The sequence below is a fragment of the Coenobita brevimanus genome, chromosome 107 (genome assembly GCF_032717465.1).
Source record: "Coenobita brevimanus isolate Jiangsu-jjx chromosome 107, ASM3271746v2, whole genome shotgun sequence".
Taxonomy (NCBI): domain Eukaryota; kingdom Metazoa; phylum Arthropoda; class Malacostraca; order Decapoda; family Coenobitidae; genus Coenobita; species Coenobita brevimanus.
The window spans coordinates 5,229,222-5,247,935 of NC_137060.1; the positions used below are offsets into that span (position 1 = coordinate 5,229,222).

Genomic DNA, 18,714 nt, shown 5'->3' on the forward strand with positions numbered 1-18,714 from the left:
TTTCAGTAACTGCACCACACAACACCATACATCATCATACATTTTACATATATGTGATGTGGTGATGTGGGTGTGATATGGTGATATTTGTGGTATGTGGTGTGCGTGTGATGTGGTGATATTTGTAGTATATGCTGTGGGTGTGATATGGTGATGTGCGTGTGATGTTGTGAGAGTGGTGTGTCATGGGAGGGCTGACATTCCTGGATGTTACTTATGCACCCCGAGAGGCCCAAGATGTTAATTATATTCTTGCTCTCCCAAAACGATTTTATTTACCTTTTGGGAGGAAAAAAAAAAAAAAAACGATATACAAGGTCGTCCACATACTCATATAACGCTCCACTTCCATTTCACCAGGCGATGTCTCGTGTTTTAAGCTGATTCATAGAAATGAGACAACGGCATTGGAAAGCAGTTTTCTTTATTATTATTAATATTATTATTATTATTATTATGAGACAACAAAACATCACCCATCACCAATGTGCAATTCAGCACCTCACCAATGTATTGCCTAAATTGCATTTTTTTTTTTTTACAAGATGGACAGAGGAAGGAAAAATTAAATTTAAAAAGTAGTTTATACACCAGATTACAGATTGCCTCCATCCATAAAAAATCTAACAGTTGGACTTGAACTGCTGCAGGCTGAAGTTTGGGGAGTAACTATCCTGGGGAAGCTAGTTCCAAAGAGAAGCAGTTTAAAGAATTAAAGAATTCTGATAAGCAGAAGATCTGCAACATGACAGTGTGATAGTCCAGTGATGTGCGCTACCAAGATGCCCGTGTAGCAAGGGGGAAAGCGTGGAGAGGTGGCACAATGAAGGCAACTTCGTCTGAGCATTTGCCATAAAAGTATCAGTAAAATAATGCAAGGGAGGCAACAATCCGTCTTACTTGTAGAGGAGGTAGTTCATTTGTAATTGCTGCATTATTAATAATTCTCATAGTTTTCTTTTGAATTTTGTCTAATTGTTTGTTTAGTGCAACCTCTCAACATCCACTCCACGAGGTTGAGCATAATTCATGCTGAGCGCACGTGACCTGTAAGTTACAGCTAATTGCTCGAGAGTGAAGAAGTTACGGATTCTGTACAATAATCCATGTTTCTTTGATGCGGTTCTAGCAAGTGATCTAATATAAGAGGTCCAATTGAGGGTAATGTTAAGCAAAACACTGAGAATTTCAACACATTTAGGGATAGGAATACTGGTTGCACTGAAGGCAATACAGGAATCAGAGAGAACCTGACAGTTGTTAAATTGCATATATCTAGTTTTCCTAGCATTAAATCAGAACGTTACTTTGTCCCCATTCATTGATCTTAGAAAAGTCTTGATTTATGGAGACTGCTGTACTGACTGGGAGTTAGAGATTTTAAACTTTGTGAATGGGTGTTTAAGTGTGAAGGAGCTGTGAAGCATTGAGTCATCTGCTTATGGGATTATGAGTGATAGACAAAAGATCCTTAATAAAATAAGGAACAGGAATGGAGCCAGGACTGATCCTTGTGGTACACTGGCACTAACTGGGTGGAAACTGGAATATGCATCATCTACCTTTACTCTTATCTACTGTATTTGTCACTGAGATATAAGGAAATCAGTGGGACAAAAGATGATAGGCCGTAGCAACAGCGTTTGGACAGCAAGGAACGGTGCCACACTCTGTCAAAAGCTTTAGAAATATCAAGGGCTACTGCATGGGTGTCTCCATGTTGCTGATGCTTGGTATAAGTCAAGAGACTGAGTATATCAACAGAGTATCTTCCGTGGCGAAAACCACACTTTCTGTCAGTAAATATGCTGTTGGATTCACGATGTTTAACAGTGTGCATATTACTAACAATCTCAAATACCAAGAGAAGATGTGATAGCTGTTGGTCTAATCAGAGGGGTCAGAGGAACTACGTTTCTTCGGAACTGGGTAGATATTAGCTTCCTTCCAAGACTTAAGGAATGAAAAAGTACGTATGACTAGTCTGAAATTCAGCTAAAATAAAAACACGTTCTAGGGAGCACTTTCAGAACGATTAGAGGAATTCCATCTGGATGCATTGTTGGTTGGTAAATAGTTCTGACAGTTCTTGAGTCCAGCTACTACGACTATTACTACTACTACTACTGCTATTATTATTATTATTATTATTATTATTATTATTATTATCATCATCATCATCATCATCATGGAGCAAGTGTGGGTTGCACAAATATGCATTAAAACCAATTTGGAACACCAGAGAAATCTTTAAACATCATTAGTGAGACTCTCCAGACTTTAATAATTAACGGAATTAAAAAATAAAAAAGAATCATATTGTATTATAATACTAGAGGAAATATTTAACCGTTAATCAATTGGATTTGTATAGGCTTTCATAATTTGGAGAAATTAGTCCACAAATCTCTCCCCTCCCCTCTCCCAGGCGGCTTAGTCAAAATACGGCTCCATAGCCTTTCCATAGCACTTCTTCGCTACTAGCATCAAACTGCAGTGTCAGTCGACGAAACAACTCAGCCTTCAGTTTGAAGATGGAGAGATGGGTAAATTACATGGACACACGTAAAATTGGGGGAAAAAAACTTCGCCTACCGTTAAACTGCGTCTGTTTCACGATTAAAATATAATTTCTACTGCTGGCAATATAAGGTATGTATGTATGTGTGTGTGTGTGTGTGTGTATATATATATATATATATATATATATATATATATATATATATATATATATATACAATAGATCGTTTGGGAGAAGGGATTAGCAATTTAGTCATAAAGGCGTGTTGTTAACTAAGGAAAACGATAACTTCAAAAAGTGCAATCAGACAACAATATTTTATCTTTCCATCATTCCTTAATTATACCGCACTCTTTTAGTTCATCAAACCCATCTAAGAGCCTGGGCTTCAACAATGGGCTTTTAATCAGGTGGTGTAGGAGATTGTTTTTTCTCTTCTCCATAAACAGTTTAATTTTTTCGTCCGTCAGTTCATTAAAATCCGGAGAGTCATCCACCTCGGCGATGATTGTTGGTATTGCCCAGCAGCTGCATGTGACACCGTGTGAGTGTCTGTCACGGTACTCCTGACTCAAGTCTTGTGGGGTGAAGGGCAGCGGGAGGTGGGCAGCTTCCATCACCTTCCTCAGGGCGTTGTAGTATGTATCCATGAAGGCGTCTGTGTTGCTGCGCCGAACTGGGCCCTCGACGCTGGTGAACAGGAGGTAGTTGAGATCGGTGGCCAGGGAGCCCAGCATGTTCAACTGAAGGTCCAGAAGCCTCACCTCCACCGGTCGGCCAGACTCATCATACCTGTACCACAAGGAACTCTTTGACCACACCTGCTTACATGGTTACGTGTTTTAATGGGCGTTAAGGTTGATTTTTCCATTTCCTATTAAGTAAGCTTGAGCTGTTACTTCACACATTATATACTCCAGCATAACCACTAGTTATGCATAATAATACCACATTAATCAACCAAACATATAAAATAACGTCACCGATATTTTCATATGGTGTCAATTTACATACTGTAAGATGTAAAATTATTTTTTGTCCAGTATGATATACATCCATTCATCTCAGCGCATATTCATCATTCACAGCAAACCTTGGAAACCACATACTGTAGAAATACTGAACCATCACTGAATTACATAAACATTTTCAGTTCACACATATATCATGCAGTTTTCTGCTTTTATAAGACAGTCAGTGGGTAAATTTAGTATTCGGAAGAGGGAATGCAGCACGCACTCCTGTGGCAAGAGCTGAGGGAAATATGGTGGATGAGGAAGACCCTCGGCTGTTTGTCCAATGTGTCAGCACCACTAAACCTAACACGTGCACAACCATTCCAGCGTAGGAGGGAAACACTGCTTGCCACCCTCTACCTATCCTAAGGCCTGCTGCTAATTGACCAGATCCTGGGCTCTTTACCAATCTAAGGTTTAAGGGTTAAGGTGCCTGGTTATTTTGCTTGCCTCACCCAAATACATTTTGTACCTTCTCCCATCCTCTTTCCATGGTCCCACACCCCATCACCTGCACAGGCTGTTAGTGTGCTCTGCCACCAGAGGCAGGGAACCATTGTGAGCAAAAACACGCTTCATATTATAAGTTTTCACTTTTTGAAAGTGACAGACTTCATATACACTTAACATGCTTGAAATTAACGAATGGGAGAGATTATTCACATTAAGACAATATATATAACTGCCTTGAGAAGGCTAACCTACCTGAAAAGAATATTGTTGGTCCATAGGTCACCATGGCAGAGCGCAATGAAAGGTGAAGGGTTCTCCAGGTCATCCTCTATCACATGAGCAATTTGCGGCTTTAGATCTTGAAGCCACTTGATGGCTGAAGAGTACCCGCCAATTTTCTCTAGAGTTAGAATAATGCAGTCAGTATTTCCTACCAGAAATTTTGTGTAGAATTCTTTAGCCTCTTGTGTTACACTGTACCACTTGGTGGCCAGGTATGGGTACTTATGGTGAAGAGGGTTGTGTGGTGTCCTGGACTGCAGCAGGAGCGAGGCAGCATGGAGTCTAGCCACCTCCTGTAGCGCCAGGCTGGTGTGGGACACATCCAGACCTTGGTGGCGGGGGTACATCTTGAACCCTTGGCTAAGCAGGTCCTCCATAATTAAAAGAATCCTGCCGCCCTCACAGCATGTGTGGAAGCAGCGAGGTACCCGTAGGCTTGGCTGCCCTGCTGCTGCCAGCTCATAGTTCAGTGCAGGAACCAGATCCTCAAAAAATTTTATTTCTGACATGGTAATAAATTTTATAAGATCACTATAGCCACCTGAGAGATGTTCGTCTGATATTTTAGCAACATATGAGGTTTTTTGTTCCTTCCCTTGCAGTGTGAAGATCACCTTGATTTTAGTGACGGCAGACACATAATTGTCGCCTTTCTTTGTGAAGTCTACCACAGTCCAGGAGGTCAGTTCGGCAGCACTGCCTTTGTCAGTCAGTAGTGCCGCCCTGACCTGATCTTCTGTTATGCCATGTAGCGGTAATGCCTCTCGGTTTGTTTGCTCAGACACTGCAATGGAAAATTAAGTATTTGTAGCCACTGCGTATATAATGATGATGATAATAATAATAATAATAATAATAATACATTTTGTCACATACTTCGTGACAGACACAATTCTAACTTTATCAGTCACTAGTCCCTCATCTAGCAGCATTCCTTTAATGGTGTTTTTCTTTGCGTTAATGATACTCAAAGCAACCTACCATGTTCTTCTGATATATTATTTTTCCATAACCAACCCTGTATATAAACTCAGTAACCATTACATAGTCTATCTCAGTTTAAGACTATCTCAATTATATCCCATCCACAACCAAGTGTATCTAACTATATACAGGAACGCATATATTTAACGTTCCTCATCCTTTGACGGGCGATTTCTTGTGTGTTGCGGGGACGGCCCTGTCAGTGTTATCGATGACTCTCCTGCATCATATATTTTATTTCCTACTCCCACTGCCACACCCACACCAGCAGACTGAGCCGCCCCCACGACAGATGAGATACCGTCAGTTGCGTTTCTAGTGGAGCGTTATTTATGGACCATCCTGTATTTCCCACCGGCAGACGATTTTGTTCAGGTACAAGAAAAATCCAAGGGTGTAAGGCTGGAACTAAGTGGCATAGGAGGCTTCGTGGCAATAATTTCTAAGCGATTTGCTTTGCAGAATTATTTACACCCTAATATTAGCCTGTACTTAATTTACATCATTTCAGTACTGCAGAGTTAGCATGATGATGATGATGATGATGATGAGGAGGAGGAGGAGGAGGAGGAGGAAGAGGAGGATGTATTGCAGGACTGTTTACTCTCTCTTTGCCAAGCATAAACTCGCATATCCCCCGTCACTTTCTTCTCGACATAGTTTGCGTCAGTAACACAGATGATGTCAAGGTGTAATGTTTAGAATAATTCGCTAAGAAATACATGTTGCGTACTCTCCACTTGGTTTACGACCCTAAATGTGATATAGAGTCTTAGTAGCAGTGACAGTAATAGTAGTAGTAGTAGTAGTAGTAGTAGTAGTAGTAGTAGTAGCAGCAGCAGCAGCAGCAGCAGCAGCAGCAGCAGCAGCAGCAGCAGCAGTAGTAGTAGTAGTAGTAGTAGTAGTAGTAGTAGTAGTAGAAGTAGTAGTAGTAGTAACCCCATCTAAATGTGAACCCAATGGAGTGCAGACTGAAACTGCCCTCCTGTAGCCCACCATCCTCCTTTCGAGGGATAGGGAGGGAGATGAAGAATGTCCGAATAACTGGGCAGCAGAGCCGACCGGTTATATTAGTGCCACCGCGAGAAGGCGTCCCTCTCCAGCGCTTCACACAGGTATGGAGGTGAGAGATACAACTAACCCGTGAAGAACCTCTGATGAAGGACAGGTAGGGAGGGATGACCCAGACGACTGTACATGTTTTAGGAGTGTAATGCTTTGGTAGTGAGATCTGGGCAGTAAAAGAAGAGGATATTCGTAGACTCAAAAGTACAGAAACGACAATGATTAGATGGATGTTTAGTGCGTCTTTGAATACGAGGCCTGGGGGGGGAGGGGGGCTAAGATTGCGATTGAAGAGCTGAGAGGAAGAATGGGACTTTAATGTATTGGTGTTGTGATAAAGAGGGGTAAACTGAGATAGTCTGAGTATGTTGAGTGGATGGAAGATGACAACTGGGTGTGGAACGTGAGAAAGGTGAACGTCGGGGGTAGCACTGGGAGAGGCAAACCATCAAAGACCTGAGACGAGGTCATAGAGTGTGACGTCAGGGAAAAGGGACTGAATAGGGAGGTTGCCAGAGATCAAGCAACGTGGAGAGCCGCCATTAGGAGACAAGGCCGACGCATGCAAGTTGTGGCCTTTATAGATGATACGACACGATACCACATAATCAACTTCAACCCACCATCAGTCAGCTTCAGTCAAGTTATACAGAAATTATACGAATAGCTATGAGCCTCGGGTATCGAAAAATCCTGGAGGCTGTGGAGGTAATGCTTAATGTTGTATGACGTAGAATCATTTTAATTTATGTGTCTCTTGCATGCTATGAAAAAAAAAAGTGCTCTCGATGCAAAGTTTTGCCCCATTTGGAAGCTAGGCATCAGAGAAAGCGCATATTTTGAGGACCGTGTACAAACCACTATAATCCATTTGAGATCCAATGTGATTTTTAAACTTCAGTTAACAAAAAAAAAAAAAAAAAAAAAAAAAGGGTCTTTGATGGGTACTATGAAAGCCCACTACTTTCTACTCATTGTTTTTTATGTCATATCTATCACGCGTCTTTTTTTTAATGTATCTTTTTCCACCTGTGCACACCATATGCATTCCTTGCTTGTGTATGTGTAGCGTGAGGGGGTTAGGAAGTAAAGAAAAGGGCGTCGTGAGAAAAGGAATGTGTAGGATCGGTTGGAATGTTTCTGGTTAGTGAGGTTAGGGTAGCCAGCGCCACAGACTAGACGCTAGGGACAGGAAAGCATATCTTGTAAAAATGCGCAGATGGCAGTTTGTGTGCAATTAATGGTTAATTCAAAAATGCATCCTTCAAATATGAAAGTGTCAAGGGGTCAAATAAATAGATGAAGAAATAAAAATGGGTGAAATGATCTGGAACTATTGTGGGGACAGGAAGGGTGACTGAGATTATACTGTTTGGAAATGGGTCTAAATGCAGTGAGGGTTCATATCAAAGCTTTCTCCAGCAGCAGCAACATTATAAGGTTATAAAGCTCTTATAGCACTGGTGTTTGGTGACACAGGGGGAAATGCGTCAGCCGACTGAATGATGATCCACAATAGCTGCTTCATAAAGAGTAAAATTCTAGAAATCTTAACTTATTCAAACTAATGGCATGCCCTTTGCTGTTGGACCCTCCCACGGGCTATGCCTAACAACGCATTTGTCAGTGAACTGAGAAGTTATCAACTTCAATGTATTTCAGGCAGGCCGGTGCCTCCCATCATTCGACACAGCCTCTATCCCACTCCACTAAAGCAGTCTAACATACAGCTGATTCTCCTGTGGCTTTCATTTTTTGTTCTTATAGCCGTTTACAACCTTCCTCGGCCCTTCATATAAAGTTTAAATATGTATTTCATACGTGTCACAAAAAGAAGAGGACTAAATGAGTAAAAACAAAAATGTCTAGGTTACAAATCACTTGCCGCCTGTGGCTGACAGTAGGCAAGGTAGCACATGGCTGGCCTGGGTTGCCTGGGTAGTAAGAGCCTTAACCCATACAATACCGTGGTTGCGTTTTCGCAACAGTAAACATGCATCAACATGATGGAACCTGTACTGACTGTGTATGGCCTGGGAGAGAACTACTAGCATTCAGTGCAAGGCTGACAGTCATAGCTAACACACGCATTCTGTGTTTCTCTTCTAGGTACCATTGTTTATTAATGAGGGTAATCTAAAAAAGCAGCAAAGTTACTTCACCATGTCTACACACAAACTAAGGTAAGACCTATACTTATTATAAAATTTTTCTAGATTTTTTACTTTTAACATGAAGCCAAGACATTTCTAGTGCTGTTTACCAAATACTGAGTATTTTAAGAATTTCTATGTACTTCAAATCCTTTTGAATATTTTGCCTTTTTTGGAGGATGCAAAAACGCAACGATGGGAAGGTGTCCCTGTGTAAGTGTTGCATTTTTGCAACGATGGGCATCAAGCCCCATACACTGTAATACTTTAGATTTATACAGTATAAAGAATTATATTTATAAAGACAACACAGAGTGTGAGCAATATTTATCAGTCTAATAAAGCATTTTCTTCCCTCCACAGAGGTTTGACGTTGAGTGAGATAGCAGAAGAACTTGACAGAGTGCTGGAAGATGAAGATAAAGATGAGATAGGGGTAACAAGGTCAGAGGGCCAAATATCTGTCTACATAACACCACCTGTAGACGGGAATGTTACAGATGAAGACTCAGGAGAAGAAGATCAAGTTGACATAAAGAATTTGCCTGGATCGCAACTTCTCAGTGAAGCTCTGATGGGACCTTCCACAGAAGACATACAGCAAGAAGTAGTAGAGGAAAGTACTTCAAAGCCCGATACATCACAATCGAATGGTAGAAAGTCTAATGTAAAAGCCAAGGAGAGTGCTAAGATGAGTGGTAGAAAGACAAGTCAAAACGTAAAGCGCGTGAAGATTCGACAGTGGGTTGAAGAAGACATGCCTTCCAAACACGAACTCACAAGCTATCCCTATAAACCTAGTATTACTGATATACCTCGTCAACCCCATGAAATATTTGATCTCTTCCTAGACATCACTGCAATAGAAAGGCTGACCAAAGACACAGTATTATATGCAGTTCAAAGAGGTAATCATTCATTCCAGCTATCAAGCAACGAGATGAAGGTTTTTATTGGTATATTATTGCTCTCAGGATACTGCACTGTGCCACGACGTCGTCTTTATTGGGCTACAGAAACTGACGTAAGAAATGACCTTGTTGCCAATTCGATTAGAAGAAATAGATTTGATGAAATTATGAAATATTTCCATGCAGCAGACAACACTCAGCTTCAAAAACAGGACAAGTTTGCAAAAGTACGTCCGTTCTTGGATATAATGAATGACAGATTTATCAAATTTGGAGCAGCCTTTGGACCTACAACTGTGTCTATTGACGAATCCATGATTCCATACTACGGAGGCCACCCAACAAAACAGTTTATAAGTGGCAAGCCTATCCGTTGGGGTTACAAAGCATGGGTAGCAGCTACTCCACTTGGGTATTGCTACCATATTGATCTGTACCAAGGGAAATATGAAGGTAAAAACCATACAAACTATAAAGACACATTTGGTTTAGGAGGTGAAGGTATACTAAACATGCTTGACCAATTTGAGTTGTATTGGTAGAAAATATTCACTCTTCCTTGATAACTTTTTCACCTCACTGAAATTACTAGAGGAAATACAACAAAGAGGTCACTCTGCTACTGGTACAGTTCGGATCAATAGAACAGAAAAATGTCCGCTGAGTAACAAAGCACAGTTTGAGAAACGTCCCAGAGGAACTGAAGAACATTATATGGAGAAGGATTCTGGCATCATCATGGTAATGTGGAATGATAATGGTGTGGTTACAGTGGGATCTACTCAGTATGGTGTGAATCCGAAGAAACAAGTGGAACGTTTTTCGGCATCAGTGCGCAAAGTAATTACAATCCCAATGCCTCATGTAATTGGAAAGCATAACTCAAGTATGGGTGGTGTTGACAGAATGGACCAGAATATAGCAAAGAACCGTATAGCGATAAGGGGAAAGAAATGGTACTTCCCACTTCTCGCATACCTACTGAATGTATGCACGAATAACGCATGGTTATATGCCAGGGAAGGGGGCTACAAAGAAAACTTTTTAGCATTTACACGTCAAGTAGTCCAACACCTGTTAAAGACTTATGGATCTGCACCTTTGAACCCTGGAAGACAGAAAATGCTTGTAGCGAGTAATGCATCTACTAGTGATACCAGGTACGACAATCTGGGTCATAATATCCAAAAAAGTGATCCAGAAAGCCGTCGTCGATGTCGATATTGTAAGAGCCAAACTTTGTACGTATGCAAAAAGTGCAGTGTTCCTTTGCATGTCAAATGCTCATCAAAATATCATAGCATTTAGATTCACTGATAATGTACAATATGGGTTTCTATTGAATTAAAGGAGAACATTTGTGTTATTGAGTTTTGGAGAATATTTTTCAGTTTAAAATATCAATACCATGAACAATTTTCTTTCTTGAACTGAAAGTTAAGTATTATACTTGTTATTTTTATGTTTATATAATTGTTATAGTTCACAATACATTTGATTGAATTGGTAATGGAATCAATGTTTTGTTTAAATAATGCAATACAATTTAAAATAAATTTAAGAGAGAAATGCCTTTTTAATTAAACCTGTTTTATTCCATATTGCAGTGGGATATAAATATCATTATTGTGTAATATCATTCGACTATGTGCCCATCGATGCGTTTTTGCAACGCTAGGTGTGGGATGTGTGCCCATCGTTGCGTTAATGCAACAAATAAAAAAATCCAATTACTACATGAAGGAGAACCTCATGTGTAAAATATCATCTGAAATGATGCAGTAGTATCATAATGAACATCATATATGAACAGTAGCTAAATCCAACCACCTTAATTTTTTACGGGCATAAATATTAATGCGGCTGTGACGGCATAAGAGGGAAGACGTCTACTGCTTGGCGTCCTTGCACCCTCCCCTATCCCCTTCACTTAAACGTCACGTCAAATAAATAAATAAATAAATATATATATATATATATATATATATATATATATATATATATATATATATATATATATATATATTCATATAATTTACTCGTGTTTCTGGGAATGTCCGGAAACTTCACATCATTTTCTTTTTCTAGTTTCACCTGTCCTACCTTCAGTCGGTTTTATTCAGTTCAGGAGATTTTATAATAGGAATGGTTAGCTATTACTTTTCACTGACCTCTTGACTTCAGTTATCCCTCCGCATGAATAAAAAAGCCTGTGGAGGTCTGAAAGAAAATATCAATAAAATACCTTACTTAAGAATATATCTCACTGATGGCAAATAAGCGAAGAGGCGAGGAGTGGCTGAGATGATGATGATGATGATCATGATAGAAGATTACTTTATTTACACTACAAAAACAATCACAAAACCCACTAGAGGGAAACATGGGGGAGGGGAGGGTGGTGGCAACTTCAGTAACTTGAAGGGTTAAGAGGAGAGTTAAAATTATGGTGATGCTGACGACTGATGATTATGGATGATTGATGACTGATGGTTGATTGGTGATTGGCTGATGACTGATGGTTGATTGATGATTGATGATAATTGATGATGATGATGACTGATGAGGATGCATGATGACTGATGGCTGATGATGATCGATGACTGATGGTGACTGATGATGACTGATGATTAATGATGCTGGATGATTGATGACTAATGACTGATGACTGATAATGATGACTAATGGTTGATTGATGATTGATGACTGATGGTTGATGACTGATGACTGATGGTTGATGATTGATGACTGATGATTGATGATGACGGATGACTGATGATTAGTTGAAGACTGATGATTGATGATGATGAATAACTGTTGACTGATGATTGATGATGGATGGATGATTGATTATTGATGATGGATGAGTGACTGATTGATTGATTGATGACTAGACTGATGATTGATGATGACTGACGACTGATTATTGATTGATGATGACTGATGATGATCACCAATGACTGATGATGACTGATGATTGATGATAATTGATGTGATTGATGCCTGATGATTAATGATAATTGATGATGACTGATGATTAATTATGACTGATGCAATTGATGACTGATGATGACTGATGACTGGTGATGGTTGATGACTGACAATTACTGATGACTGATGGTGACTGATGATTGATGACTGATGAAGACTGATGACTGATAATAATTGATGACATGAAGACTGATGATTGATAATAATTGATGATTGATGGTGACTGATGATTGATGTGATTGATGGTTGATGATGATGAGTGGACACTAAACGATTTTATTAAGCCACTGTACCCTCTTTAATTTAACCTAAAATTGTCACCTCTCCATCTTGAACCCTGAACTGCAACAAGAGATTAACATTACAATATGATGCTAGTCACGAGGCAGTGCCATGGGAAGGATGTAGAGTCGTAGCACTGTCACTACGGGAAATAAGGTGCAAATAAGGACGAAAGTCTGGGATAGGTTTAGAGTGACAGAACTAAGGTGGTGCGTGTGGGAAGGTAGCGGTGATGATGACAGTGAGAGAGTGGCAGATGATGATAAGTTGAAGCCAGAAGGGTAAACTAACTCACTTGGGATGAGAGAGGGTAGCGGCGGGGGTGCTATCAGCCAGACGAGATGTAGCAGACTGCCTACACTGACACAAATATACACTGCACGTACCGTCTCCTCAAGGCCACTGGGGACTAGACACGGTGTTGCTGTGTGTGAGAAACTTATTATTATTATTATTTTTTTAGGGGGAGAGGGAAGGCTAATATATAAACCAAGGGCGATTCTAAGTTCTAATTACGTGTGTGTGTGTGTGTGTGTGTGTGTGTGTGTGTGTGTGTGTGTGTGTGTGTGTGTGTGTGTGTGTGTGTGTGTGTGTGTGTGTGTGTGTCAGACTCTGAGCATAGGCTTCACAGCTCTTTTCAAATGCCCACCAGTCCTCCTACATACTCTACACCTCCATATGTCATCACTTCGACACTAACACCCACCATCCATACTCGATACATGCTAGGGCTGTCTTATACATGATTACTGACTATTACAATATCATTTCTTCTGATAAATAATTTAGATTCTAAACGTATCTGTACATAAGAGTATATTTCAGCCTACATTTCATACTCACAAAAGTGGTATAAAATTTGTATTCTTATTGGCATTTGGTAAACTAATCAACAATTCATTTGTTTTGTACACTTCCTGCCACGAAAGACGCCAAGCTAATTGTTGCAACACAAGGGTGTATGTGTTGTTCTTGTTGTCGTTGTTGGAGAGAACTTGTATATAAACCTTCAAATCACTAACCCCACAGCAACCATTTTCACAGGGTATACTGTCGTGGCCCTTCCCTATCTCATCATACTCGTATATGCACATTGGTTCCTCACCCCCATTCCATTACCACCCTGAACCTGTCATTCCTGGAGGATAGTTTGAAACAGTTCTTCATTACACTCAAACCACTAACCTCACAACACCTATTTTCAAAAGGTATACTTTCCTTCCCAAGGCCCGCGGCCCACCAATATCCCAGCCCATTCCACCCATTCTTTAGCTCCCCGTGTCCATTTCTTCATCCCTCCTTTGACGGTTTCACGCAGTGATTCATGTCATGCGGTCCACAAACAGGTTTGTTGTATAAGAATTTCATTAATCATATTTTTTAATACTCATTAGATGCTTAAAAATCCATCTCGTATACCTGTCCAATGTACAACTGAGGACTTAATGCAGTATTCCAATAGAGACGAAATGTGGCGTCACGTAACCATGACGATCGCCGTGCTAGTACTAAACAAGCATCCACATTGCGGCTTTTACAATATTGTCCCTTGTTTCTTTCTTCTGGGAGAACGACAGTCAATATGTAATTGCGAAAGCCACTATGAACGTATTCATATATCAACCTTCTCATACTCTAGTGGTGTAATATAAGGTTAAGTTAAAGCTAGCATCAAAGAAAGTCTACAAGACTAGAGTGTCTGGAATGTGTCAGGTTTGGCTGCAAACTGTTTCTTAATATATACTTTTTCGTTATTTTATGGCAACATTTAAATCATCATTGCTGGCAGAAGTAAAGGTTCTCTATGCAACCAGCTTTTTTTTTTTTTTTTTTACTTGCAAAGCTTTAGTCGTTGACTGTGTATCATCAGATGGTAAGTACTGTAGCCTACTTTGGTTCTGTGACACATAGACAGCACACTAGATTTCAGTACAATATACATTTCAAAGAAAACCCTGAGTTAAGCAATAACGCTTATCAGTCTAGCAGATACCGTAGTACCAATTATCTTTTCAACAGCTTTATCTGATTTTATTTTTTTACCATAGTACAGTATGTTCACTGGGTCGCACCGCTGTATAAAAACCGTGTGTCCAGGAGCCAATGTTAAGTTTATTTACTCTTATTTCAGGTTCTGTAGGTTCCCCTGGGTTTGGTTCACAGGCATAGCTGCAGTAAGTCAGGTCAGAATTTGATTTAGTTAGGTGTAGTGGCAGTCTGTGTTAGTTAGGTGTAGTGGCAGTCTGTGTTAGTTAGGTGTAGTGGCAGTCTGTGTTAGTTAGGTGTAGTGGCAGTCTGTGTTAGTTAGGTGTAGTGGCAGTCTGTGTTAGTTAGGTGTAGTGGCAGTCTGTGTTAGTACGGTGTAGTGGCAGTCTGTGTTAGTACGGTGTAGTGGCAGTCTGTGTTAGTACGGTGTAGTGGCAGTCTGTGTTAGTACGGTGTAGTGGCAGTCTGTGTTAGTACGGTGTAGTGGCAGTCTGTGTTAGTACGGTGTAGTGGCAGTCTGTGTTAGTTAGGTCTAGTGGCAGCCTGTTAGTTAGGTCTAGTGGCAGTCTGTTAGTTAGGTCTAATGGCAGTCTGTGTTAGTTAGGTCTAGTGACAGTCTGTGTTAGTTAGGTCAACATATAATTTGGTTAGGTTAGTACCACCAGTAGTCTAGATTAGCCTAGTCAGCTTGGTTGAATTGGTTTGGTTAAGTTAGGTTTAGTGGTAGGCTGGTAGTATGAATGGTTTAGTCTGTGCTGTCATTAGTTCTGCAGTCTACTTTCGAGGGTATAAAAATTTTCGATACAGCTTTACCATGAATTTTGCTTGACACCCGCGATATGCTGGTATTTACTGTATTTCAGTATCTTACTCGCTGAAGCATAAAGTTTCCCTTTTTGTATGTTTTCTGCGCTCTGGAAGTCTTGTTGTCATTTTATTTCACTGACACTAAACTTTTCTTGTCGCCATTTTATTTCATTGACACTAAACTATTCTTTACTGTGGATTGGCAGAACCATTTGAAATACTCTTTCTCGTATTACCAGTAAGTTGAATAAAAAAAAAAAATCCGGTAAAATAAAACCCCTGCATAAAGAACCTTTATTTCTACCAGCAATGATGATTTAAATATTACCATAAAATAACCAAAAAATATATATTAGGAAAAAGTCTGCAGCCACACCTGACACATTCCAAACTAGTTTTGTAGACTCTCTTTGATGCTAGCCTTAACTTTACCTAATATTACACCACTAGAGTTTGAGATGGTTGATATATAAATACATTCATACCGGTTTTCGCAATTACATATTGACTGCGTTCCTCCCACAAGAAAGAAATAAAAGACGATATTGTAAAAGCCGCAAATGTGGATGTTTATTTAGAACCAGCAGATAGCTGTCATAGTAACGTGGTCATCACTAGGGCTCTCTATACAAGATCAAAAACATTATTACGTTTAATCAGCGTAAACGAGGCATGGACGAAAATAAAGGATTTTCGAGATAATGCAGTGCCACTTGTATACTGAGTAAGCATTCAAAGGTTCGATAAAGACGTGTATTTTTTTTTAACTGAAAATTTATTTAATATCGCGACTGTACATCAAACGCAATACAGGTGTACCTCATAAAAACAGAATAAAAAAAATGTAATAAAACAGATACAGGATGAAGCACGCAGCACTGAATACGTTCTGCCTGCAGTTGGTCAGAGGGCGAACATTTGACACTGTCTTGTGACCCTGACCTTCCACACTCAACACTTCCAGTAATTGTAGTCCAAATATATCGAAATTTTGGGTCAGTGTTACCCTGGGACCTTGACCTTTGACCTACTGATCTCTTAATTGGATTTCTTCATCGCTGGCTGACCCTCAATCATTTATTTCCACCGGGTTGATCCAAATTGAACTAAAAGCTTTCGAGTTCTAGGATTCAAATTCTAGGATTCAGCACCGTCCCTGTCCTGCGGCCTTGAGTTTTGACTGAATGTTCTCAAAATTGAAGTTTCCAGTTCAGATCAAAACTACTGTAATTATTTGTGGGCTGTTTACAGTGACACATATCGTGGTCGAATTTTGACCTTTGCACTCTGACCTTAACCTCAGACCAATTGTTATTAAAATCGAATCTCCTCATCGTTGCCTTACCTTCAACCCTTCCGACAAGTTTGGCCTAATCAGATTAAATATGTTTTGCATGGCTTTGCACCGTGACCTTAGCCTTTGGTCTAGAATTTTCAAAAACAATGAGCCAAACCCTCGGCTGACCCTCAACAGTCCCAGCAAGTCTGTTTAAAATCGGTTCAAAACGTGCGCGCGCGCGCGCGCGCGTACACACACACACACACACACACACACACACACACACACACACATCTGGTAAAACAATACACCCAATGCTCTAACACAAATGAGGATACAGTAAAAACAAGATGTGTTTATATCGTGTCTAAACACATGATCAACAACTCAAAATGGGTGAGGCAAGACATGTATAGAAGCTGGCAGTAGACAGGTATAGTTGGCCATGTTTCCAGCCTACACACACAGCTTTGCCAACGCTTTCTGTGCGAGGTCTGAAGTTTCGGAGTTTCGAAGCATGGATCATCGAATCATTCATATCTGAGAGGAGTGGAGGGTAGGGATATGGGCGGAGCTGACGGGTGGTGTTGTCTGGAGCGGTCACTCTACAAGGACGATAAGACAGCTCAAATTAATAATCTGTCATCTCACCAACTGGGACCCTGACGTAAGCGAACACTCGTACGCACGCACAGACAACTGGAGCAGACAATAGGTGGTGCTGGCATCAGATGTATTGTGCGCTTAGACAACAGCCTGGAACAATGCAATGTTGGCGCGTTCGGCGACTTTATTATTATTAACATTATTATAATCTATCGGATACGTTTATGTGAAGCTACAGAACGTGGTGAATGTTTTTGGCGTATCCGATAGAGCCAGGATTCCGGGGGTTTGAATGATGAATGCATGGAAGCGTGGCCCATTGGATTGGGAAAATTTGGGCTGTCTGGACATTGCTACTCCTCACCCTGCCCTAGGGTGGGAAAGGAGGTCAGGATGATGATGATGATGATAATAATAATAATAATAATTATTATTATTATTATTATTATTGTTATTATTATTATTATTTGATCGTGTGATACCTTCATGTACACAATAATAGTTTTTACACTAATGCACTTATCTGCAGGATTTACTTGATTTGTTAGTTACTACCTTATTTGTAAAGAATTTGTACATTCATATAAGGTAAACACCGAAGTCGTTGTGTTGCCAGAGGGTAAATGGGAATGAGATTGTGTAAAATAACAGCAACTTATGTATTACAGAATGGAAGAAACGCCTCTAAGAGTGAGATGTGGAATTATTTAGCGAGTAAACAGGAATTCATAAAGATGGTATGAATATAGATGAAAATAGTATAAGGTGAAAAAAATCTGAAAGTAAAATGAACGGTAATACAGTACTGGAAGACATCGGTTTTATTAGAATTGGATGGGGCAGCATATTCGAGAGAGAGAGAGAGAGAGAGAGAGAGTGTGTTTAGGTGACAATAAGGGTGTGAGAGAGTGTGTGACTGTGAATGAAAGTGGAAGTGATGAACTGAGTGTGTTTTTTTAATTTTACTATTATCGTTACCCTTCAAAAGAAAAGAAAAATCTGTAATTCTGTGAAAGTTATCTTCTCGACAAAAATGAACAAATGAGTGGCCAAAATCAAGATGTATCAAATTCGATATTCCTCAAGCAATTTCTTTAAAAACTGGAGAAAAACAGCTTTAAGGGAGACTCCGAAGGTGATCGTTTGAGCATGTGTAGGGCTGAGAATCTCGAATAACTCCTGCATTACAGAACAAGGCACAAAAATCGTGAGGGCGAATAAATATTACAGAAATAGACGCAGAAATCATGAGGGTGAATAATTACACTGACTTCAAGCTGGCCGTGTTGCAAGAGGGATGCATCTTGAGCTCGGAAGTGACCATTGTTTTACTATAGTCATTACTTGTAAATATAGTGAAGTGTGAAATCCTATTTTA

General features: G+C 39.9%; 1 protein-coding gene across 1 annotated transcript; it reads right to left on the reverse strand.

Annotated features, from left to right (window-relative positions):
• Positions 1 to 2,850: 2,850 nt before the first annotated feature.
• LOC145416642 (putative oxidoreductase dhs-27) lies at positions 2,851 to 12,962 on the reverse strand. Its single transcript, XM_080285577.1, has 3 exons — positions 12,954 to 12,962; positions 4,243 to 5,056; positions 2,851 to 3,313 (listed from the first exon to the last, which is right to left on the reverse strand). Coding segments are annotated over exons 1-3 (1,278 nt in total). The 5' UTR covers positions 12,955 to 12,962.
• Between the last annotated feature and the right edge of the window lie 5,752 nt (positions 12,963 to 18,714).

Coding starts and splice junctions, on each gene's coding strand:
- LOC145416642 (XM_080285577.1), bottom strand. Junction 3,314..4,242: donor ACCAACAATATTCTTTTCAG/GTAGGTTAGCCT, acceptor CTTGTGGTACAG/GTATGATGAGTCTGGCCGAC.